At 42.4% G+C, this 26,018-nt stretch overlaps 1 protein-coding gene across 3 annotated transcripts in view; it reads right to left on the bottom strand.

Moving 5' to 3' along the window:
- Positions 1–26,018, bottom strand: part of LOC115143995 (arf-GAP with dual PH domain-containing protein 1) — a 50,563-nt gene that overhangs the window by 10,496 nt on the left and 14,049 nt on the right. For 2 of the 3 annotated variants that reach the window (XM_029684550.2, XM_029684551.2), the window contains exons 2-4: positions 13,724–13,854; positions 12,663–12,754; positions 2,339–2,421 (exon numbers count right to left, since the gene is read on the bottom strand). In XM_029684550.2, the coding sequence (XP_029540410.1) occupies positions 2,339–2,421; positions 12,663–12,754; positions 13,724–13,854 (306 nt within the window). The remainder of the gene's footprint in view (positions 1–2,338; positions 2,422–12,662; positions 12,755–13,723; positions 13,855–26,018) is intronic. The other variant, XM_029684552.2, reaches the window with a different exon arrangement.

Here is a 26,018-nt window from a genome sequence, read left to right as displayed (position 1 = left end):
CCCAAACCATTTCAATTGGGTTGAGGTCATGCTGGTTAAGTGTGCCTTTCATTCTAAATAAATCACAGACCGTGTGACCAGCAAAGCACCCCACACCATCACACCTCCTCCTCCATGCTTCACGGTGGGAACCACACATGCGGAGATCATCCGTTTACCTACTCTGCGTCTCACAAAGACACAGCGGTTGGAACCAGATATCTAAAATTTGGACTCATCAGAACAAAGGACAGATTTTCAATGGTCGAATGTCCATTGCTCGTGTTTCTTGGCCCAAGCAAGTCTCTTCTTCTTATTGGTGTACTTTAGTAGTGGTTTCTTTGCAGCAATTCGACCATGAAGGCCTGATTCACGCAGTCTCCTCTGCACAATTGATGTTGTGATGTGTCTGTTACTTGAACTCTGTGAAGCATTTATTTGGCCTGCAATCTGAGGTGCAGTTAACTCTAACGAACTTATCCTCTGCAGCAGAGGTGTCTCTGGGTCTTCCTTTCCTGTGGCGGTCCTCATGAGAGCCAGTTTCATCATAACACTTGATGGTTTTTACGACTTCACTTGAAGAAACTTTCAAAGTTCTTGACATTTTCCAGATTGACTGACCTTCATGTCTTAAAGTAATGATGGACTGTTGTTTCTCTTTGCTTATTTGAACTGTTCTTGCCATAATATGGACTTGGTATTTTACCAAATAGGGCTATCTTCTGTATACCACCCTACCTTGTCACAATACAACTGATTGGCTCAAACGCATTAAGAAGGAAAGAAATTCCACAAATGAACTTTTAACAAGGCACACCTGTTTATTGAAATGTATTCCAGGTGACTACCTCATGAAGCTGGTTGAGAGAATGCCAAGAGTGTGCAAAGCTGTCATCAAGGCAAAGGGTGGCTATTTGAAGAACCTCAAATATACCTCGTGGTTACTACATGATCCCACATGTGTTATTTCATAGTTTTATTGTCTTCACATTGAATAATCAAAAAACCTTGAATGAGTAGTTGTGTCCAAACTTTTGACAGGTACTGAAAGGTAACAGAACATATAAGGCCTTAAAGAGGGTAGCGAGGCGACAGATGACTGGATGAGGGTAGGACCTATGGATCTATTAATTTTAACCCTGGGTTAACCCTGGATGATGCAAATAATATTAAAATATTATGTGATGCAAATAGACAAATACAAATCTCCTGCCCAATGCATCCCTATGTATCACAAAAATATAGCTGTGTGTGTGTGTGTGTGTGTGTGTGTGTGTGTGTGTGTGTGTGTGTGTGTGTGTGTGTGTGTGTGTGTGTGTGTGTGTGTGTAATTAAGATGAGGTGAGGTCTGTCTATTTGATTTCCTTTTAGTGCCTATAGCGATGGTCTATTCATGTATCAGCTTTAAGTGCGCATTGGTATGGTCTCTCTACAATCGGGCGTGCCGGGGTATTGTGGGTATATGAGCCCTTTACAGGTATCAGGAGGACTGCTGTTGTAAATATTCACCTGCACTAATTTTACTGGACAGCAAATAAATCAAAAGAAGATGTAAATACAACCTTTGTTCCTAATTTGAATACTGGTTGTTCTCTGGTGCTGAAAACCTCCTAAATTAGACTGCCAGATCCCGTGATACCTTAACAGAGTAGCCTAGTCATGTTCTGCTGGAACAAAAAAAATGGCATGCATTTGGTGCGCATACAGTTAGGCCCTAAAGCTAATGCCTGATCAAAAAAACAACAACCTCAAAGTAGCCTATAGATATGAATTGCACAAGAATACTACATTCATGGATTTTTATTGCACCTCCTAAGCCCTTCATCCACACAATATTGCATAACCCTAAACCTGACCACCCTGAGGATATAACTGCGGGTTATGAGTCAACCCGCGAATCACTACTGTGTGCGTGTGTGCCCAAGGAGGAAGTTGAATCTCATAGTAAACAGATGAGGTCATCTTTAATCAATGAGAGTCCAGTCTGGCTCCAATAAGAGCGAGAGTGCTTTCATGCAATAAAAAAAGAGCATGAGTCATTCACTGACATTGACACTTATACTGTCTGCCTCAGCTTAGTAAGAACACAAACAACCACCAAGGAAGAATACAAGGCCAGACATATTCACTCTGCCTTCATTCTACGCCTCAACGTCATCCGTTCTTCAAATTCATAGTTCACAAAAAGCATTTATGTGGCCACTGTTGAGTGCAATGGATTTTAACAAAAGTTCTGACTTGATGCTTGGGAAAGGATTTTGTTTATTTTCAGAGGACTATTTGGTGGTTTGATTTTGCATAGCTCTGCATCCATAGCTTTGCATAGGCAAACCTTGTGTGTGTGTGTGTGCCAGCTCACCTGCAGAGTATGGCTCCTGTTTCTCGATGAACTCAAACTCGTTCCTCTCGTACCTGGCTCGGATCCACTGCTCCCGCAGTAGCCTGGAACACAATGAAGCAATGGATGGGTTTCACCTTCTCTCACCTTTCTCTATAGCACAGGTGCCACGCTGCTATGTGAATGAATGATGACCTAACAAGCTGGGAGGTTGGGACACAGGCCACATTTCTACTTATCTCGCTGTGACAGATTCTCCTTTCCTTTCATCTTCATTGCCAACAGGCACGCACACACACGCACGCACACACTCCTTTACACCAGGACAAAGAGATTGATTAGCATGAGTAAACAGATTAATAACAGATTATCTATTTTGGTTGTGTGTGTAGAGGAGTGAACCTCACTATGACAACAGCAGCCTCTCCCCTCTCTCTCTCTCTCTCTCTGATAGACGTTTTCAAACTGTATGCAGGTCTATTTTAGATGTTCCTATCTTTTTTCGGTGTCTCTTATAATAATCATGTCAGTACGGTCAGCTCGCATTTGGCATCTTTTCAGAACAAACATCAGATTATTCAGATTAAAGTAATCCATTCAATTGACACAAAACCAAATCTGTCTCTGACGATTCCCTCTCTCACATTATTGGGTTGGCACTAGAGGTCGACCAATTAATCGGAATGGGGATTCATTAGGGATGATTTCAAGTTTTCATAACAATCGGAAATCGGTATTTTTGGGAGCCGATTTGCCATTTTTTTTTATATATACCTTTATTTAACTAGGCAAGTCAGTTAAGAACACGTTCTTATTTTCAATGACGGCAGAACGACAGAGATTTTCACCTTGTCAGCTCGGGGGATCCAATCTTGCAACCTTAAACTAGTCCAACGCAATAACGACCTGCCTCTCTCTCGTTGCACTCCACAAGGAGACTGCCTGGTACGTAATGCAGTAAGCAAAGGTAAGTTGCTAGCTAGCATAAACTTATCTTATAAAAAGCAATCAATCATAATCACTAGTTAACTAAACATGGTTGATGATATTACTAGATATTATCTAGCGTGTCCTGTGTTGCATATGATTTGACTGAGCATACAAGTATCTGACTGAGCGGTGGTATGTTGAAGCAGGCACTAAACATGCATTCAAACAGCACTTTAGTGCGTTTTGCCAGCAGTTCTTTGTTGTGCGTCAAGCATTGCGCTGTTTATGACTTCAAGCCTATCAACTCCCGAGATGAGGCTGGTGTAACCGAAGTGATATGGCTAGCTAGTTAGCGCGCGCTAATAGCGTTTCAAACGTCACTTGCTCTGAGCCTTCTAGTAGTTGTTCCCCTTGCTCTGCATGGGTAACGCTGCTTCGATGGTGGCTGTTGTCGATGTGTTGCTGGTTCGAGCCCAGGGAGGAGCGGAAGCTATATACTGTTACACTGGCAATACTAAAGTGCTTATAAGAACATCCAATAGTCAAAGGTTAATGAAATACAAATGGTATAGAGGGAAATAGTCCTATAATTCCTATAATAACTACAACCTAAAACTTCTTACCTGGAAATATTGAAGACTCATGTTAAAACTTGTTATGGAGCATGCGAATTTTCGCAGTCTTTAAAAAAAAATCGCGCAACATTTCAGCGCCCTGCTATTCATGCCAGGAATATGGTACGTTCATTTGGTTAGTGTGTGTGGCTAGAAAACAGTCAGACCTTTCCAAAACTGTTTAAATCACGCCTGTGCCATTTACAGAACGTGCGTTTCGGTCGAATAGTGCATGAAAATCTGTTCACTGAAAATGTAAAAATATATTCTTCCGCGCCTGCAGGCAATTGTTTACAGAGAACAGAATTAAATAGAGCCGAGTTCATTGGCTACAGCTTCCCCATGCTGTCTAGAGTTACGTCATTAGTTTCGCAATTGATTCTTGGTCTAACCCAAACAAGGGAACTACTTTCCTACTGCCACCGCCCAGATTTTGGAGCGACCATTTTCAAACATATTTTTCTCCACGGACCAGCTAACGATTTCACACCGCCTCCTGAGGTATTTTATCGCTTATTAACGTGTACTAATACCTAAAGTTGCATTACAAAAGTATTTCGAAGTGTTTTGTGAAAGTTTATCGTCGACTTTTGGCATTTTAAAAAATGACGTTACGTTATAAAATGCTAATTTTTTCCTCCAATTCCAAGGTATTCCTAGCTCGATATCTAGGCTATATATGGACCGATTTAATCGAAAAAAGACCCTAAATGATGTTTATGGGACATCTAGGAGTGCCAAGAATGAAGCTCGTCAAAGGTAAGGAATGTTTTATATTTTATTTCAGCCTTTTCGTTTGCGAGCGCTAACGAAAAATCTGTCGTTTTTGTGATGTTGGCAGTATGTGAGGCTGCATGGTACAGATAATAGCGTCTCATGCTTTCCCCGAAAAGCATTTTACAAATCTGACTTGGTGGATAGATTCACAACGAGTGTAGCTTTAATTTGGTATGTTGGATGTCAATTTTTATGACATTTTGATTTTTATCATAAACTATGCGTGGTGCACTTGAAATTTCAGAAAATTCGATTCCCAATGGGGAAGCGCTTCCATAACAAGTTAAAAGTAACCACCAGCTTTCATATGTTCTCATGTTCTGAGCAAGTAACTGAAACATTAGCTTTCTTACATAGCACATATTGCACTTTTACTTTCTTCTCCAACACTTTGTTTTTGCATTATTTAAACCAAATTGAACAGGTTTCATTATTTACTTGAGGCTAAATTGATTTTATTGATGTCTTATATTAAGTTAAAATAAGTGTTCATTTGTCGTTATTACAAAAACACTTTTTAAATATATATATATATATATATATATATTTTTTTTTTAATTAAAAATTTTAAATGTAAAAAAAAAAAAAAAACGGCCGATTAATCAGTATCGGCTTTTTTTGTCCTCCAATATTCGGTATCGGTATGGTGTTGAAAAATCATCATCGGTCGACCTCTAGTTGGCACCCACAGAGAAACGTAATGGCACAGGCACAACACGGCGCTGTCATTGTAGAAGTCACACTGTGACGGCCCTGAATTTTTCTGAACCGTCTCAGTGCTTCTCCTTCCAATAGGGCGCTTTCCCTTTAATTCCCAATTAAATAGCCAGCATCAGCTGCGCAAAAAGGGTTGTGATGGAGACGTGAATGAGGATGTATTCAACCCTCAGTTCCGAAGCTTCTCTATTCCGTTTGTTTTGTTGCCGTTAAACGTGTGTTTTGTAGCCTAATAGAGTTTACCCAGGATCGGATCCACTCTTTGCGTCCATGGACTACACCTCTCTGTTCTTCGTGGCCTTTCTCTGCTGGAGATCTGTTCGCGGATTGGATTGTCTGACTGACCGACTGACTACAACCTTTTTGTGTACGGTATTTCATTTGTTTTGATGTCATGTATACGGTGATGATTTATGTAGTTAGTTGTAGTTGAGGACTTCGTAAGAGTTGATACGCTTTAAAGTTCTGTGGTAAAATAATTGTTATATTGATTGTATGATTAATACTGGGTTTACGCTACACTTGAATGAACTGACAAACATTGCGTGACAAAGGTCACTGGAGTTCCTTGAACTCCTTTACCGGGCTGGACTCTTTTTAGGCCCGAGGTACAGGACATTTCTGGAGGAACCAGAACTCATTGTGTGTGTGTAATCATTGATGTTGCTAATACAACCCACGCAAAAGAATATAGTTGTGTTTGAAGTTCTTTCCAATGTTTTAAGGGTTTATGAAAAGTTTATTTCCATCCTGACTTTTACATAAGTCCTTTATATTGGTGTAGACTTGATGGACCAGATGGGACTCATTCCCTCCCAAACCAAAAGGAGAAACCAATGTTTTCTCTGGTAGGCACAACATACCTGGCACCCCTATAAATAATAACCTCAAGTCAAAACCGTTCCATAAAAAATGGCACCCCAAATAGGACAGCTCAACATTGAGAACTAACCAAAGCAAATCTTTTGTGTGGAATTAAAACAATGGATTCACCCCAAGATAATGTGCTCATCCATGTCATACCTGTCAATGGGAATACACAGGGCCATTCTGACCATCAAGCTGACAACACAAATCATAATGTGAATGGAGATAATGGAGTTGATTTGGGCCAGAGCCCTGGGAATCTGAATGCTCGGTCTGGACCACAGGCCACAGGAGGTCTAACAAGTTACTCACTTATTGACATGGATCGGTGTGGCAGTACTGAGCTAGCCCTCCCTCTGACACCCAACCTTCCTCCATTGTCTGGTTTATCTCCAGAGGTTGTAGTCTTACAACTTCAAGGTGACATCCTTGATATTCGTCGGACTCAACAACATCTCCAAACTCTTATCCACCATACATTAAAATGTCTGAGGGAAGAGCAACAACAGAGTGCCATGGAATTCAGAAACTCACTGAGCACTCTAACCCACACGCTGACAGAGCTCAGTGAGAGTGGAAGACGGGAAATTACTGGTGCCATGGACAGGCAGTTTAACTCCCTGCCACTCTCCAATGGTGCCTGCAACATCATCACACTGAGGTCCTCAAGGACGTTAATTCTGTTTTTTTCTCCCATGGTTAACAATGTAGACCACTTGCAGACAGAGCTCTCGAATTGTGTTAAAATGTTGGATGACGTGTCTGTGGACATGGCCTCCATTAGGCACAACTCCTTACACAGAGTTTCTCTGGTGTCCACTTCTGTTCAGACCACTGAGGGCCAAGCTGGCACCTCTGAACAGCCAAGACCAGGCCATGCTACAGCCACCCCTTGCAGGATGCAATCCACCATGCATCCTGGTGTTCATTTTCATGGTCCGATAACTCCCTCCCCCTCTACTTCCTCAATCCCTCCTAGCTCTTTTGTTCATGGTGATATGAGTAGACGTCATGTGGGGGCGATGCCCATTAAATTGCAATTTCCCACCTTTGGGAAGAAATATGACAGTCTTGATGCACCAATATGTCTGGAAAGATGTCGGGACTTTCTTGCCCTCAATCCCCTGGCTGATGACGAATTCCTTGCCACATTGAGGAATGTGTTGCATGGGACAGCTCGAGACTGGTGGGATGTGGCACGTCTCACCACTACCTCCTGGGCTGACTTTGAGGCCAAGTTTTCCTCTGCATTTCTGTCTGAGGACTACACAGATGAGTTGGCAGACAGAGTCAGAAATCGAGTACAAAGAGAGAAAGAGTATCCGTGACTTTGCATACGGTTACCACTCCCTGTGCAGAAGGTGGAAACCTGGCATTGAGGAGGAAGAGGTCATTAAATTGATCTTGAAGAACATCAACCCACTACTAGCCAGTCAACTCCGAGAACGAGTCACCACTGTCGATGGACTGGTTCGCTTGGGACAGCAGTTTGAGAAGGATAGAGAATGCCAACAGCAATATGACCAGAGAAAAAAAAGACACCCAAACAGTTACCCAAGACAGACTATCAACAACAGCTAGAGTCTCCAGCCAAGACCCCTCTCATGTTCTTTTGGAGATGTAGCCAAAAGGGACATTCTTCAGCTACATGTCCAAGACTGTATCAAGTAAACCCTTCCAGAAACCACAAATCACAACAGGCCAACACACCTAACTCTCTTCGCAGGAATGACCATCCTACTCTGGGTGCTTTAACCAGAGCTGAAACTCCAAGAGTCACTGCCTACGCCCCCCCATTGACATCCCCTTCCTTTCAGTTAATACCACACCAACTGGTGTTACCCCTGTCCATAGGCCCATGGACAGGAAGAGCCAGCTTGGATACCGGGTCATCCTACACACTGCTCAATGAGAAACTGTGGAAGGAGGTTAAAGATCCACAATACAACTTGAAGCCGTGGACAGAAGGTCCACTCTATTTGGCTGATGGTGAGGCTAAACGACCACTTGGATGGAGTGAGGTAGAGTTCCGCCTGTGTAACCGCTCCTATATGATCCCTTCTGTTATCCTACAAACCAAGAACATTGCTTTTCCTGTCGTGTTGGGAATTGATTTCATATACTTCTGTGGTGTCCAGATTGATATCGCACACAATTGCTACTGGTTTCCATACAATCCGAGCAAGAAGCATTTCTTCCAATCAGAAGCTACAAAGTTACATGATTGGGGTTCAAATGTGGCACTCTTCTCTGCCGTTGCTCCAGTACCACTAACCCTTGATAATCCTTCTGACGATCTCCTTTTACAGGCTGTGAGAAGAGCTCAGCTGGAACAGCCAGAGGAGTTAAGGCTGTTGGAACAGCTGCAGAATAATTCTGATGTATGTACTTCAAAGCTAGGACGCACCGGGCTCCTGATGCACAAAATATTCCTTACACAGGAAATGCCGATCAAGCAAAAGCCATATCGTTTGTCCCCAGCGAAGCTAATCATCCAAAAGGGACTCATTAATGATATGTTAACACAAGATATAATAGAACGTTCCTCCTCTCCCTGGGCTGCTCCTGTTGTCCTCATCCCAAAAAAGACTGGTGGTCTTAGATTTTGTGTGGACTATAGGAATACCAACAATGTTTCCCAGACTGATGCCTATCCTCTTCCTACCATCCACGAGATCCTGGAGTCATTGTCTGGCGCTGTTGTGTTCACTACCCTTGACCTCAATAGTGGTTATTGGCAGGTTGAGATGGACCAGGAAAGTAAGGACAAGGCTGCTTTTGTCTGTGCTGAGGGCTTGTTTTCCTTTAAGGTGATGCCTTTTGGATTAAAGAATGCACCTTCCACTTTCCAAAGACTCATGGAGATTGCGTTAGGTGAGCTCAAAGGGAAGATCTGTTTCGTCTACCTGGACGATATAATTATCTACTCTCAGAACAGAGAAAGACACTTTCAAGATCTTCAAGCAGTGTTGGACAAGCTAAGAGAAGCTGGTCTGACCTTGAATATGAAGAAGAGCAACTTCTGCCAAACCTCCCTGAAGTTCCTTGGCCATATTGTGTCTTTTGACGGTATTCATGTGGATCCTGAAAAGACAAAGGCTGTACAAGACTTCCCTGTGCCAACCACACTCAAGGCCCTTCAACGGTTCCTTGGTATGGCTGGATGGTACCATCTGTTTGTGTCGAACTTCTCCCAGGTGGCAGAACCCCTCAAAGCGTTGAAGCGAAAAGGAGCGAAATTCCAATGGACGGCAGAGTGCCAGACCTCCTTTGGAACCCTGAAACGACACCTCGTCACACCTCCCATTTTAGGTCATCCCAACTTTGATTGCCCTTTTGTTGTTTACACTGATGCAAGTGATGTTGGACTTGGCACTGAAGAGGTGCTAGCGTTCGCCAGTCGGACATTGAATGGAGCAGAACGGAACTACTCCACAACTGAGCAAGAGTGCCTTGCAGTTGTCTGGGCTTTGGAAAAGTGGAGGTACTACCTGGAGGGAAGACACTTCACTGTGGTCACTGACCATTCCTCCCTTGTGTGGGTGTTCAAGACCAACAAACCAAGTACCAGGCTCATAAGATGGGCTCTACGGTTGCAAGAGTTCACCTTTGCAGTAGAATACAGGAAAGGAAAATACAACACTGTTCCAGATGCCTTATCCAGAGCTCCTGCTTGTGGTAACGGTGGCCCTCATCTTACATGTGCTACTGTCCTGTCAAGCAGTCGAGACTCGCCCAAAACGGACTTTCCCATCTCTGATGAGGCCATATGGAAAGCCCAACAGGATGATCCAGAAGTACAGGCTTTGTACCAGACTATCCTGGAAGATGGAGAAAAGATGGTCAATCCTACCACAAAGCTGACCATCATGGAAGACAAAGTCTACCGTGTTGTACAACTACCTCACAGAATCCTCTACCGATTGTACATACCTGAAACTCTACGCCTACAACTGCTTCAACATTTCCATGAAGACCCATTAGCTGGTCATTTGGGCAGGTTCAAAACCTACAAGTGGTTGCAAGCGTTACTGTACTGGCCACAACTGAGCATGGATGTGAGGTCACACATCCGAAACTGTCAGGTTTGTCAAATGTACAAACCAGAAGGTAGAAAGCCTGCTGGCAAGTTGCAGCAAACGGTGGTTACCTGATCTTGGGAAATGTTAGGAGTGGATTTGATGGGTCCATTTCCTAGAAGCTCCAATCAGAATGTGTACATGCTTGTACTATTCAAAGTGGGTGGAGCTCTTTTCCCTGCGTCAGGCCACAACAAGGACCGTCTCTAACATCCTTAGGAAAGAGATCCTGACTCGCTGGGGAGTGCCTGATTACATCCTGTCTGATCGAGGTTACCAATTTGTCTCTGATCTCTTTGAGGAGACCTGCCAAAGATGGAACCTAAGACAGAAGTTGACCACGGCCTATCACCCACAGACCAACCTTACTGAGAGGGTAAATCGAACCTTGAAGACAATGATTGCTTCCTATGTAGGGACCCAGCACAAATACTGGGACAAGCACCTTCACGAGTTTCGATTTGCCCTGAATTCTGCTGTGCAAGAGACCACTGGAGTCACACCTGCAGAGCAGAACCTAAGTCGTCCCCTCCGAGGACCCTTGGATATGGTGCTACAGCCCCAGCAGCTTACTCCAGACGCTGCTTGCTATGACCAGGTAGTCCATCTCCATGACTTGAGAGCTCTTGTCTCAAAGAACATGATCCAGGCTCGACTCAAGCAGAAGAGAAATTATGATAAGAACAGACGAGACATGCAGTTCCAGCTTCATGATCGGGTGTGGCTTCGCTTTCATCCTTACTCGAAAGCTGAACAATTCTTCTCGGCCAAGCTCGCTCCTAAATGGCAAGGACCATATAGGATTGTGGAGCAGATGGGCCCTTTGAACTACCGAGTGGTGAAAGAGGACACAAGTGAAGATATGCGCGTTGTCCATGTCTCACGCCTTAAGGCCTGTTACCCCTCAGCTGAGGAATTGGAGGCGATTGAGCGCCGCAAGGTCCTGGATATCTTTGAAGAGGAAAGTGAGGAGACTTTTCTCGGATTCCCAGACCCAGAAGTCTCACACCTTAAGGCCTGTGACCCCTCAGCTGAGGATCGTGAGCTCCAAAAAGTCATGAATATTTTTGTAGAGGAAAGTGATGACGAGACCTTCCTCGGTTTCCCCGACCAAGATGTGCCTTCCAGTGCAATGGTCGGCTTTTTCCAGGGAGGGGGTGTGTGACGGCCCTGAATTTTTCTGAACCGTCTCAGTGCTTCTCCTTCCAATAGGGCGCTTTCCCTTTAATTCCCAATTAAATAGCCAGCATCAGCTGCGCAAAAAAGGGTTGTGATGGAGACCTGAATGAGGATGTGTTCAACCCTGAGTTCCCGAAGCTTCTCTATTCCGTTTGTTTTGTTGCCGTTAAACGTGTGTTTTGTAGCCTAATAGAGTTTACCCAGGATCGGATCCACTACACCTCTCCGTTCTTCATGGCCTAACTCAGCTGGAGATCTGTTGGCGGATTGGATTGTCTGACTGACCGACTGACTACAACCTTATTGTATACGGTATTTCATTTGTTTTGATGTCATGTATACGGTGATGATTTATGTAGTTAGTTGAGGACTTAGTAAGTGTTGACACGCTTTAAAGTTCTGTGGTAAAATAATTGTTATATTGATTGTATGATTAATACTGGGTTTACGCTACACTTGAATGAACGGACAAACATTGCGTGACAAAGGTCACTGGAGTTCCCTGAACTCCTTTACCGGGCTGGACTCTTTAGGCCCGAGGTACAGGACATTTCTGGAGGAACCAGAACTCATTGTGTTATATTATTATATGTGTGTGTAATCATTGATGTTGCTAATACAACCCACGCAAAAGAATATAGGTGTTTTTGAAGTTCTTTCCAATGTTTTAAGGGTTCATGAAAAGTTTATTTCCATCCTGACTTTTACATAAGTCCTTTTGTATTGGTGTAGATTTGACGGACCAGATGGGACTCATTCCCTCCCAAACCAAAAGGAGAAACCAATGTTTTCTCTGGTAGGCACAACAGACCTGGCACCCCTATAAATAATAACCTCAAGTCAAAACCGTTACAACACTTCACACTTTTGCGTCTCTCTCTCTCTCGTGCTCTTTCTCTCTCCCTCCCTCCCTCCCTCTTTCTTTCACAGGCAAACGCACTGACGTACGCACACACGTGCACACATACACCACCCACCACACATGCACAAACACACACACACACAAAGGAAGAAGAAGTACTGCAGCGTGTTACATTTCAGTACGGGTGTGAAACAGTAAGCGTTTTAGAGTAACAACACTTGACACAGCAGTGATATCTTCGTATACCACTAAGTGTCTACATACTAATCGACCAGACTTTGTCAGCACATCATTATAACTCAGTCATGTGGGTGACTTACTTGCAGTCTGTGTGTTTGGGTCTGTAGTAGAATGCTGGAACCTTCTGTTCATACTTGGCTTTGGCTGGTTCATTACCCATGGCAGCCATTAGCTGAGGACAGACGGAACAATAAAGGTTTCTCGGTTTTAATACAAATCAATTAATGCATTGACAACCAATGATGTATATAAACCCTGGATTGCTGATGCTATGTACTGGCCATTGAAAGGCTTTGAAGCCACCGGTCAGCCATATTGGCAATCCCAAGTAGGAGCAGTCTTCCATAGGAATGAATGGAATTCTACAGTACAAAATGACATATATTTAAGTATTTTGTTGTTGTAGTGGGGACAGTAATATTAGTAATCTCCAAAAATCATACTCTAAGAACAAAACATGTTTTAATTATTTTAAATGTTTAGCTCACATAATATAATTTTAAAAGTATGTATTAACCCAAGTTAAACAATTTAAAGGCAATGCTACCAAATACTAATTGAGTGTATGTTGACTTCTGACCCACTGGAAATGTGATGAAAGAAATAAAAGCTGAAAAAAATATTTCTCTAGTATTATTCTGACATTTCACATTCTTAAAATAAAGTGGTGAACCTAACTGACCTAAAACAGGGATTTTTTTTACTAGGATTAAATGTCAGAAATAGTGAAAAACTGAATATATATATATATATATATACACATGTTCAAGAGAAAAAAGGGAACTGTACAGCACATTTTCTATATTTGCGGGTTACTGTCAGGTGTGGGCCTCAGATGTTCCCTTTATCACATATAGTCAGGTGGTTGCGGAAGGTGATATAAGCAATTGCGGGTGGATGTGGGTGAATAAACAGCTGACCTGCGCATCCCTATCAGACACACTACTGGAACTGACTGCGGGTCAGGTTTTGGCTTGTTCTAACATGAGCCAACTTAAGAACTTGGATGGCAAGATCTGATCTCAAATCAGGTTGTGACATGTAATAAATGTACTTGTACCAATGTAATGCAACACAATATAATGTACATGGTCCCAGTATCTTGCTCTCCTGCTTCCCTCTATGGCAGGGGGTTACTGACCTCAACCTCTGAGGCGTCCCATATCTCCTGCTGAACAGACTTGACCCTGCTGATGTGGGGGATGCCTCTGTGGAGGAGGGAACAGCCCTGGCACACAAACACACCCAGAGTCACTGAAGCCCAGTCTGGCTCTGAGGAGAAGGGGGGGAAGAGAGGGAGGGAGAGAACAGTGGGGATGGAGAGATATGGAGGGAGAAAGGGAGAGAGGAACCAAAGGGGGGAGAGCGCATCATAAATGCGGTGCAACAGAAGGGATATGAGCTCAAGGTCCAAACTATAAATACTAAAAGTGCTGAAACCTGCAGTTCTGAAAGGTAATAGGTACATGAAGCAAACCCAGTATAACTGGATAGAGCTGCATGGAGAGAGAAAGAGATGGGGAGTGTGTTTGTGTGTGGACCAAAGACAGCAGAGCTGCAGAATCGGATTAGTGGAAAACATATTTAGGCTTCGACACAGGAAATGAGCTAGATACTGCATTTATTCACTGATCAAAATCCACAGAGAGTATTAGAGCACTGTTCAACAGACCTCCAGGACATCGCTACACTCTATCACACACATGCAAGCATGTACGCACGTTCCCGCACACACAGCGACTACAAAGCTGTGACAGGCAAACACATGACAGAACCCTGCAGAAAGCACTGTGCTATGGAAAGAATAAACTGTCAAATTGCATCTGCCACAAACATGAATAGGCCTGCACTTGGCCCTTTTTGGGACACAACAAAGAGATATTCATGTTTATAAGGATGGGTGTCCTGAAGATATGAGAGATGTTATCTCTCTACTGTGATAATGCATGCATTACACACACACACACGAACACATGCACGCACATACACACGCTATTCTGAGAGAGAAATTGGCTGACTGAATGACCTTTGTGCAATTCCTGGATGAGTGCTCTCTTTCTAGTCAATGCATGAGCGTATTCAAGGCTTTCGAAACACTTGACAATGTGAATGTAGCCCAATCAGCCGATACCTATTATGTGTATACACACACACAGTTGAAGTACATACACCTTGGCCAAATACATTTAAACTCAGTTTCACAATTCAGTTTCAGTTTCACAATTTAATCCTAGTACAAATCCCCTGTCTTAGGTCAGTTAGGATCACTACTTCATTTTAAGAATGTGAAATGTCAGAATAATAGTAGAGAGATTTATTTATTTCAGCTTTTATTTCTTTCACCACATTCCCAGTTGGACAGAAGTTTACATACACTCAATTAGTATTTGGTAGCATTGCCTTTAAATTGTTTAACTTGGGTCAAACGTTTGAGATAGCCTTCCACAAGCTTCCCACAAAAAGTTGGGTGAATTTTGGCCCATTCCTCCTGACAGAGCTGGTGTAACTGAGTCAGGTTTGTAGGCCTACTTTCTCGCACACGCCTTTTCAGTTCTGCCCACACATTTCCTATGGGATTGAGGTTAGGGCTTTGTGATGGCCCCTCCAATACCTAGACTTGTTCTCCTTAAGTCATTTTGCCACAATTAGGAAGTATGCTTCGGGTCATTGTCCATTTGGAAGACCCATTTGCAACCAATATTTAACAAGACTGATGTCTTGAGATGTTGCTTCAATATATCCACATAATTTTCCTGCCTCGTGATGCCATCTATTTTGTGAAGTGCACCAGTCCCTCCTGCAGCAAAGCACCCCCACAGCATGATGCTGCCATCCCCGTGCTTCACGGTTGGGATGGAGCTTGCAAGCATCCCCCTTTTTCCTCCAAACATAACAATGGTAATTATGGCCAAACAGTTCTACTTTTGTTTCATCAGACCAGAGGACATTACTCCAAAAAGTATGATCTTTGTACCCATGTGCAGTAGCAAACCGTAGTCTGGCTTTTTTATGGCGGTTTTGGAGCAGTGGCTTCTTCCTTGCTGAGCGGCCTTTCAGGTTATGTCGATATAGGACTCGTTTTACTGTGGATTTATACCTTTGTACCCGTTTCCTCCAGTATCTTCACAAGGTCTTTTGCTGTTGAACTGGGATTGATTTGCACTTTTCGCACCAAAGTACGTTCATCTCTAGGAGATAGAACGCGTCTCCTTAGTGAGCGATATGGCGGCTGTGTGTTCCCATGGTGTTTATACGTGCGTACTATTGTTTGTACAGATGAACGTGGTACCTTCAGCCGTTTAGAAATTACTCCAAGGATGAACCAGACTTGTGGAGGTCTTGGCTGATTTCTTTTGATTTTCCCATGATGTCAAGCAAAGAGGCATTGAGTTTGAAGGTAGGCCTTGAAATACATCTACAGGTACACCTCCAAATGACTCAAATGATGTCAATTAGCCTATCAGAAGCCATGACATAATTTTATGGAATTTTCCAAGCTGTTTAAAGGCACTGTCAACTTGGTGTATGTAAACTTCTGACACACTGGAATTGTGATACAGTGAATTATAAGTGAAATAATCTGTCTGTAAACAATTGTTGGGAAAATGACTACAAAGTAGATGTCCTAACAGACTTGCCAAAACTATAGTTTGTAAACAAGAAATTTGTGGAGTGGTTGAAAAACTAGTTTTAATAACTCCAACCTAAGTGTATGTAAACTTCTGACTTCAACTGTATGCATGCAAATTTGCATGTGCATACGTTTGTGTTTGTAAATGATTTGTGTTGAATATCATTTTAGCTTATTTCGGCTCAATGTTTCTACTCAGTTTAACCTCTTAAGTCGACCCTCTACTTTTTTGAACATTCTGTTAAAAATCGCGCAACATTTCAGCGCCCTGCTACTCATGCCAGGAATATAGTATATGCATTTGCTTAGTCTGTGTGGATAGAAAACACTCAGACGTTTAAAAAACTGGTTAAATCACTGCTGTGGCTTTACCAGAACGGCATTTACATCAAAAAGCACAGGAAAAACTGATCACTGAAAATGGGAAAATATATCCATGCGCTACTTGATCCCATTGATAAAGGTGAACCACAATTAATTGACTGAGGTTGCAGTACCTACAGCTTCCACACGGTGTCTAGAGTCTTGTCATTTCCCTTCGAGTTTTTTCTTGGTCAAACACATGCAGGACACCGTATCTCCTCCGGTCTAGGACCGGATATTTTCGTTGAGTTTCTAGCCGGACATTTTTCCAGACGGACAGCTAATGATCTTTACATCGCCTCCTGATGAATTTTATCGCTTATTAACGTTTACTAATACCTAAAGTTGCATTACAAACGTATTTCGAAGTGTTTTGTGAAAGTTTATCGTCGACTTTTTGAATTTTAAAAAATGACGTTACGTTTTGAAACGATGTTTTTTTCGTTTATCACACAGTCTACATATAACGATATCTAGGCTTTATATGGACCGATTTAATCGAAATAAAGACCCAAATAGTGTTTATGGGACATCTAGGAGTGCCAACAAAGAAGATGGTGAAAGGTAATGAATGTTTTCTATTTTATTGTGCGGTTTGTGTAACGCCGAAATGCTAATTATTTTGTTTACGTCCCCGGTGGGTCTTTTGGGGTGTTGCATGCTATCAGATAATAGCTTCTCATGCTTTCGCCGAAAAGCATTTTAAAAATCTGACTTGTTGCCTGGATTCACAACGAGTGTAGCTTTAATTCGATACCCTGCATGTGTATTTTAATGAACTTTTGAGTTTTAACTAATACTATTAGCATTTAGCGTAGCGCATTTGCATTTCCAGAGCTCTAGTTGGGACGCAAGCGTCCCGAGTAGAAGCAACAGGTTAATAGGTCCTGAGGCATTGAAACCTCCCATGAAGTTTAGAGGCAGTTTGCACAGCTGGCAAGACCACCCTCTTTGCAGATAATTCTGCTCTGACACCCAGTTCTAACAAACCACATTAACACACATTGGAAAGCCCCTCCCAAACACACTGCAGCCTTATGCTCCACACACACACACACACACACACACACACACACACACACACAGTTAGAGTGTACGACTCGAGAGTCAGTTGAGAGCTAAGCGGTAAGGATAGAGTCTATTCTTGCATTTCCATGTACTCTTGGGATGCAGAGAAAGCTCAGATGGAGATACAGCCCCTTTTTAAGTGCTGGGGCAAGTACCAAAGAGAGATCCAAAGAGGGATCTGCTTTGTGTTGACTTTGTCCCCTTTCTCCACTGTATCCCTTAGCTCTGAGTGCCCAGAACATGTAATCAGGGTGTGGCCTCATGTCCGTAAACAATGACTCCATCTCTATGGAAACGATATCCCCATCAGAACTGGCCTCCTTCTATAGCCAGAGGTGGGGTCACTAGGTGTGTGAATCAGAGAGCGGAGGAAATCAAACTGACCACCAACAGAAAACACATGTGCTTCTGTCACTGGGATTTCCCACTTGACATGACTGTTAGTATCGGTAAGGTGGAAAACACATCTTCGTTAACACACATTGGATTCCCCCTGTGTGTGTGTGTCTGCGTGTGCACACAAGTTTGTGTGCAAAGCAGTGGCACAGTACAGACAGTGGGGGGCGTGTTTAATTAGTCAGAACGAGATAACAACTATTAATTGATTCATTAATTGGCCGCCTTATGCCTACCCTCTCACGTTCCCTAGAATGGCTGATGTTTTAACCCCTTCATCACCATGGCATACATTAGTTAGATTGCTTCAGCAGCTTTCACCACATTCTCTTCCTGCTTCTCTGGGCACTAGACAGAGAGCTGAGCTACGCATTGTTATCGTGCCCTGTGGTTGTGGACGTGTTTAACTATAGTAAACAAACAAAAATTTGACCAACTGGGGACATTTTGTTAGTCCCCACAAGGTGAAATGCTATTTCTAGGTGGTTAAGGTTAGAATTAGTGTTAAGGTTAGATTTAGGGTTAAGGTTAGATTTAGGGTTAAGGTTAGGTTTCATTGTTAAGGTTAGGTTTAGTGGTTAGGGAAAATAGGATTTTGAATGGGACTGAATTGTGTGTCCCCACAAGGTTAGTTATACAAGACTGTGGTGTGTGTGTGTGTGTGTGTTCACGTGCATGTGTGTCCGCACCTGGGGGTTCTGTGTTTGATGGCTTATTCGTTCTTACTCTGCGCTCCACTAGACGAGGTAGGTCAGGGACTAGTACAGCTTAACAGTTTCTCTCTGCCTCAGCATTTGGATATTGCCCTTCATGGAGGGTACAGACAAATTCCCGTGTGGGAAAAGAAAATGGCAGTCATTCTCTGTGGGCTGTGGCCATTGAAGGGAAGCATCCTGATAAGAGAGTTGAGTTTGTGTGTGGGCCTACAATATCTGGCCTTATATCAGTAGGACCACACAGGGGAGACATTCTGAACATTAGCATAATACTGTATGTTATCATCAACGTGTGGAAGCAAATGGCTATCCCTCTGACAGTGGTACAGTACATCACTGGTGATATACACTAATTCCTCACTGAACATCTCAGTGCCAGAGGCGTCACTACAGAAACCCTGGTTCAATTTCAGGCTGTATCACAACCGGCCGTGATTGGGAGTCCCATAGGGCGGCGCACAATTGGCCCAGCGTCGTCCGGGTTTGGCCGGGGTAGGCCGTAAATAAGAATTTGTTCTTAACTGACTTGCCTAATTAAATACAGGTTAAATCATTTTATTTGAATTAATTCATTAATAGTAGGTTGGTGACTGGTGGTTATGGGAAAGCAAGAGAGTCGCTTGCGTGATATGTAGCCTATGATCAGAGGTGGAGCCAGAGCGGAATCTGCCTGCCCATAATCATCGCTTGCTCCACCTCAGCTCACCAGCTGATGTAGGCTGCGTGTGCCGGGTTTGGCGCATCCTTCTCACTGCTCGAGAACAGAACCCTCGCTGCTCTGCGCAACCATTTCTGCTAATATTCTGCTTAGCACAGTAGCCTATCCAGTCCAAGTGCAAATGCAAGTCACGAGAAGGTGAGTTCGAGTCACCAAGGGTCGAGTCCAAGTCAAGTCACAAGTCTTGAAAATCGGGACGTGAGTCCTGGAATCGAGTACTACAACACCGCCTTCTGCGGGTGATTTTTCAGGAAATGCAATGATCAAAGTAAAAGGAAGGCTGTGATTGGTTACATTGCCTATTATGCCAATTTCTCCGTATAAAATGGGCCTTAACTTTAAAACTAGCAGAGATCCCTCTCTGGAACTTTGATATGCCCTTAGAGTATATTAATGTTCAACAGTATATTGAATCATTTGCCAAATTAAAAACGGTACATTGTTCATATTCCTGTTTATATTTTTCTATATTCATAAATTGGTGTAAAAAGAATAATATTGAAATCAAAATACTACTCATATTACAGAGCAAGCATTAAAGATGAATATGACACCAATTTTTGCTTTGTAGCGTCTATAGATTAAACATTACAGTCTTAAAGGGTAAGGCCAAAATGTCATAAATATGTGAATATGCCAACTTTGATGAATTATTTCTCAAATATGCTTTTAGATACAAATGTCAAATATACATTGATTGTACAAAACATTAGGAACACCTTCCTAATATTGAGTTGCGCCCCCTTTTTCCCTCAGAACAGCGTCAATTCATCAGGGCATGGATTCTACAAGGTGCCAATAGCATTCCACAAAAATGCTGGCCCATGTTGATTCCAATGCTTCCCACAGTTGTGTTGGCTGGATGCCAAAGCGGTCATCAAGGCAAAGGGTGGCTACCTTGAAGAATCTCAAATATAAAATATATTTGGATTTGTTTAATACATTTTTGGTTACGACATGATTCCATGTGTGTTATTTCATAGTTTTGATATCTTCACTATTATTCTACAATGTAGAAAATAGTAAACAAATAAAGAAAAACCCTTGAATGAGTAGGTGTGTCCAAACTTTTGACTGGTACTGTATCTACATATCTGTATGTATTTAATTATTTATCTATGTATTATCTAATTACTCAAACTTTAATAAATGTATATATGTATTCATTTATTTATTTATTTATTTCTTCCTCCAATATTATAATGGGGGGGTGTCAAACATCTGTATCTAACACACCATTGGTTGATTAATGTCACAGTGCATTGCTCGACTAGTTTTGCCTGCTTTTGCACCACCTATCTGAAGCTAGCCACAATAGTGGAATTTGCAGTTCACCTTCAAAATAAAAGACCTGCATTGAAACTGATGCAAACAGATACAAATAGTGGAATCATGCCATATTTGAACTGGATAATGCTTAAGTTTGGAATGTTGTTATATAAAGTCAACAATTAGTTAATTTGCCTCAAATTTTAATCAGTTGAAATCACACTGTGGATGTATTCGACTTCAGAATTGCATTGGGGGCAGACTGAATCCATTCTACAGTCGTGGCCAAAAGTTTTGAGAATTAACACACATTTAAATTTTCACAAAGTTTGCTGCTTCAGTGTCTTTAGATATTTTTGTCAGATGTTATTATGGAATACTGAAGTATAATTACAAGCATTTCATAAGTATCAGTCTTTTATTGACAATTACATGAAGTTGATGCAATAAGTCAATATTTGCAGTGTTGACCCTTCTTTTTCAAGAACTCTGCAATCCGCCCTGGCATGCTGTCAATTAACTTCTGGGCCACATCCTGACTGATGGCAGCCCATTCTTGCATAATCAATGCTTGGAGTTTGTCAGAATTTGTGGGTTTTTGTTTGTCCACCCGCCTCTTGAGGATTGACCACAAGTTCTCAATGGGATTAAGGTCTGGGGAGTTTCCTGGCCATGGACCCAAAATATCGATGTTTTGTTCCCCGAGCCACTTATCACTCTTGCCTTATGGCAAGGTGCTCCATCATGCTGGAAAAGGCTGTTCCTGGATGGTTGGGAGAAGTTTCTCTCGGAGGATGTGCTGATACCATTCTTTATTCATGGCTGTGTTCTTAGGCAAAATTGTGAGTGAACCCACTTCCTTGACTGAGAAGCAACCCCACACATGAATGGTCTCAGGATGCTTTACTGTTGGCATGACACGACTGATGGTAGCGCTCAACTTGTCTTCTCCGGACAAGCTTTTTTCCGGATGCCCCAAACAATCGGAAAGGGGATTCATCAGAGAAAATGACTTTACCCCAGTCCTCAGCAGTCCAATCCCTGTACCTTTTGCAGAATATCAGTCTGTCCCTGATGTTTTTCCTGGAGAGAAGTGGCTTCTTTGCTGCCCTTCTTGACACCAGGCCATCCTCCAAAAGTCTTTGCCTCACTGTGCGTGCAGATGCACTCACACCTGCCTGCTGCCATTCCTGAGCAAGCTCTGTACTGGTGGTGCCCCGATCCCGCAGCAGAATCAACTTTAGGAGAAGGTCCTGGCGCTTGGGCGCCCTGAAGCCTTCTTCACAACAATTGAACCACTCTTCGTGAAGTTCTTGATGATCCGATAAATGGTTGATTTAGGTGCAATCTTACTGGCAGCAATATCCTTGCCTGTGAAGCCCTTTTTGTGCAAAGCAACGATGACGGCACGTGTTTCCTTGCAGTTAACCATGATTGACAGAGGAAGAACAATGATTCCAAGCACCACCCTCCTTTTGAAGCTTCCAGTCTGTTATTCGAACTCAATCAGCATGACAGAGTGATCTCCAGCCTTGTCCTCGTCAACACTCACACCTGTGTTAACGAGAGAATCACTGACATGATGTCAGCTGGTCCTTTTGTGGCAGGGCTGAAATGCAGTGGAAATGTTTTTTGGGATTCAGTTCATTTGCATGGCAAAGAGGGACTTTGCAATTAATTGCAATTCATCTGATCACTCTTCATAACATTCTGGAGTATATGCAAATTGCCATCATACAAACTGAGGCAACAGACTTTGGGAAAATGTATATTTGTGTCATTCTCAAAACTTTTGGCCATGACTGTACAGCCTTGGCTATGGAACTTGGGTCAATGAAATGTTCACAGTGAAGAGTTTACACAAATATTAGGGTCATAGCTCTTATTGCAGGACTTAAACTGTGGGAAATGACTTAACTACTCAGGTTATTTTGCGTATTGAACATTCATGATGCAATGTAGAGCTTTACAAAAAACACAGCTGTACATTGCAATATGAATGTCCAATATGCACAAGAGGTGAGGTGATTTCCCACAGTCAAAGTCCTGCAATAAGAGCTACAACACTAATATTTGTGTGAAATCTTCACAGTTGTATTCTGTGGGTGTCACCGAGTAGGCTGATAATTGATCCACAATCCATAAGTAAGGCTGTTAAGTGAAATATTAGTATGCCCCCAATGCAATTATGAAGTACAATACATCCACAGTGCGATTACAACTGATTTGTCCTTTTTGTCAAATAAAAAAATGGTCTTTTATTGAACATATATATAACAACATGCCAAACTGAAGTGACATGCTATGATTTTCGGAGTAGGGCACCGATAAATGGTGTCATATCTGGCATCTCGATGGATACTGAGGCTTCATGGTTTAAGATGAACATGCAAGGAATAGTTGATTCACGTCACTTATTCACGTCACTTAATCTGCACTGTGAACGGGAAGGAGGAAAGCCTTTCTGTATTCTTGATGTTTGATGAAGAATTTCCCCTGGCCCATTTTAAGCTGGGATATGAGATATGCAGTGCAAGCTTATGTAAAAAAAAAAGCCACTTCAATGTCATAAATGTAAAAAGTCTGGCCAACTGAATACCATTGTTGAAGAGTCTGAGGAGGCACGGTGTTGCAATTGTGATGGGAATCACGTTCCCTGAGTGCCCTGTTAAGGTGAAGAAGGTCAAAGCAGGAAGGATCAGGGCTGTCGAAGGTCTCCTACGCAGAGGCAGTGAAAATTGTTGAAGCAGTGAGTAGAGATGATGACGCTATGGCAGTGGATGCACAACAGTCTGTGGACGTCAGTCAGTTGAGAGATCCTGAAACACCAGTCGTGTAGAAGGTTGTTTCGTTTTTGCGTTTATTGCAGAGGTGATGAATTGTACATTACAAAAAAAAACACAAAAAAAAACTGGAAATCATTGTGAAAGCAGCTAAAAGGTTCTTGGATCTCCAAGATTTCATGACTCAAATATTGCAGGGAATACTGGGAATACTGTCTGAAGATGCTTCCCCCTTTCAGGCCCCAAAGCCTGTGTAAGGATCTGAGTACATTAGATGACGAGAAAATATATTTTTTAAATAATCCATTTTTTCTTCTCTGTTTTTACCCAACCCAGTAGTGGCAGCAATACACCTTTTGGGATGTAGTCTGCCAATAAAACCTTAAAGAAGAATGACGCAAATCCAGATGACCTGTTTTTCTGTGTGGAGGCATGCATCGAAATCTTGGGTCAGCTAGCTGCTATATAATTCATAGCTATATTTTAAAGACTAGCTAGTTACTGTGTATTTGAATGTTTTGGTCAAACTACTTTGTTTCCCTGACGGATTATTGATGCCTTTGTGACAAAGTTGACAAGACACTCCTAATGTTACTGCAAATAGGCTGTTTTTATACAATTTGGCTGATTTTAAGAAGCTTGTGCACATTTACATTAGTGTTTCATTAGCTAGTTAGCTAAGTTACTGACTGACTAAGCTAATTCTTATTCCTGTTGTAGTTGCATTTAAGGTGGAGTGGTATTGCTGACAGGCCTGCATGCATATTCAAAGAATCTGAGTAGTACTGATTTTAGGATAAGTTTTGCATACACACCGAGTACAATTGCACACAAGGGGGAGGTTATCCTAGATCACTATCCCTATGCTGAGACGCTATGTGATTATGGGCCTTGGAAGAAATACCTTGCACAGCAGTCCTTTCACCACAGGATCCTAGAGCAGGAGTAGGCAACTTGGTTCTAGGAGTACTGCAAGATTTTGTTTCAACTAGGCACCACAGGAGGGGTTTGTTCAGTTCACTTTCCCAAAACATTCTTGATCAGACTTGGAGATACGTTTGCTCCGTTCGGTGGGTGTGGCTTGAAGCAATGAGTGAAGTATTTAAAGGGCAGTGGTGCATTTTGTACCCCCACAACCCCTTCCCATTTTTCAACGTGTCCCTCAGTACAGCACCGTTTCTGTTCAATTAAACATTCCATTACATTTGAATGTACTGAATGCAGCGCTGACCAACTGAGCTAATTGATCAGTTCAGTGATTGCCTAAATTCAACACACCTGGTCTTCCAGGTCAGTTAAATCAAAACATTGTGCCTGTGGCACTTCCCCTTCCCTAGAGGAGTTAGTCAATGCTTATGAATATTGAATATGAATTTCCATATATCAATGACACCACACAAAACATTACATAATACAGAACCTTAATAGACAAAAACAACTTAAGGACAGAACGACGTACATTTATTTTTTTAAAGGCACACGTAGCCTACATATCAATACATATACATGAACTATCTAGGTCAAATAGGGGCGAGGCGTTGTGCTGTAAGGTGTTGCTTTATCTGTTTAAAAAAAGTGCCATGCAATAATGGCTGTATATTATACTGTACACTTTCTTGAATTTGTTCTCGATTAGGGGACTGTGAAAAGACCCCTGCTGGTATGTCTGGTGGGCTAAGTGTGGGTGTGTGTGTCAGAGCTTTGTGTAGGTTGACTATGCAAACAGTTTATGATTTACAATACATTAATATTTCTTGTGAAAATAAGTGATGCAGTCAGTCTCTCCTCAACTCTTAGCCAAGAGAGACTGGAATGCATCGTATTTATATCAGCCCTCTGATTACAATGAAGTGCAAGATGTGCCACTGTTCTGGGCCAGCTGCAGCTTAACTAGGTATTTCCTTGCAGCACTCGACCACACAACTGGACAATAATCAAGGTAAGACCAAACTAGAGCCTGCAGGACTTGCTTTGTGGAGTGTGGTGTCAAAAAAAGCAGATCATCTCTTTATATTACGGACAGACCTCTCCCCATCTTTACAACCATTGAATATGTATGTTTTGACCATGACAGTTTACAATCTAAGGTAACACCTCAACGTGTTCAACAGCCACACTATTTAATACCTGTAACGGCTTTCCTCTTCTGAGGAGGAGGAGGAGGAGTAGCAAGGATCAGACCAATACGCAGCATGGTAAGTGTTCATCTTGGTTTTTTAATAAGAACACTGAACAAAAACAATAAACGACAACGTGAAAAAACCAAAACAGTTCCGTGTGGAAACAAACACTGACACGGAAAATAAACCCCCACGAAACACAGGTGGAAAAAGGCTACCGAAGTATGATTCTCAATCGGAGACAATTAACGACACCTGCCTCTGATTGAGAACCATACCAGGCCAAACTCAAAAACAGTACACCCCCCCCCCCCAAAGGTGCGGACTCAGGCAAAACCTGAACCTATAGTGACTGACGGCTCTGGCAGCTCC

The sequence above is a fragment of the Oncorhynchus nerka genome, linkage group LG16 (assembly GCF_034236695.1).
Source record: "Oncorhynchus nerka isolate Pitt River linkage group LG16, Oner_Uvic_2.0, whole genome shotgun sequence".
NCBI lineage: Eukaryota > Metazoa > Chordata > Actinopteri > Salmoniformes > Salmonidae > Oncorhynchus > Oncorhynchus nerka.
The sequence above is the reverse complement of the archived record's forward strand: the minus strand, read 5'-3'. Positions and strand labels throughout refer to the sequence as shown.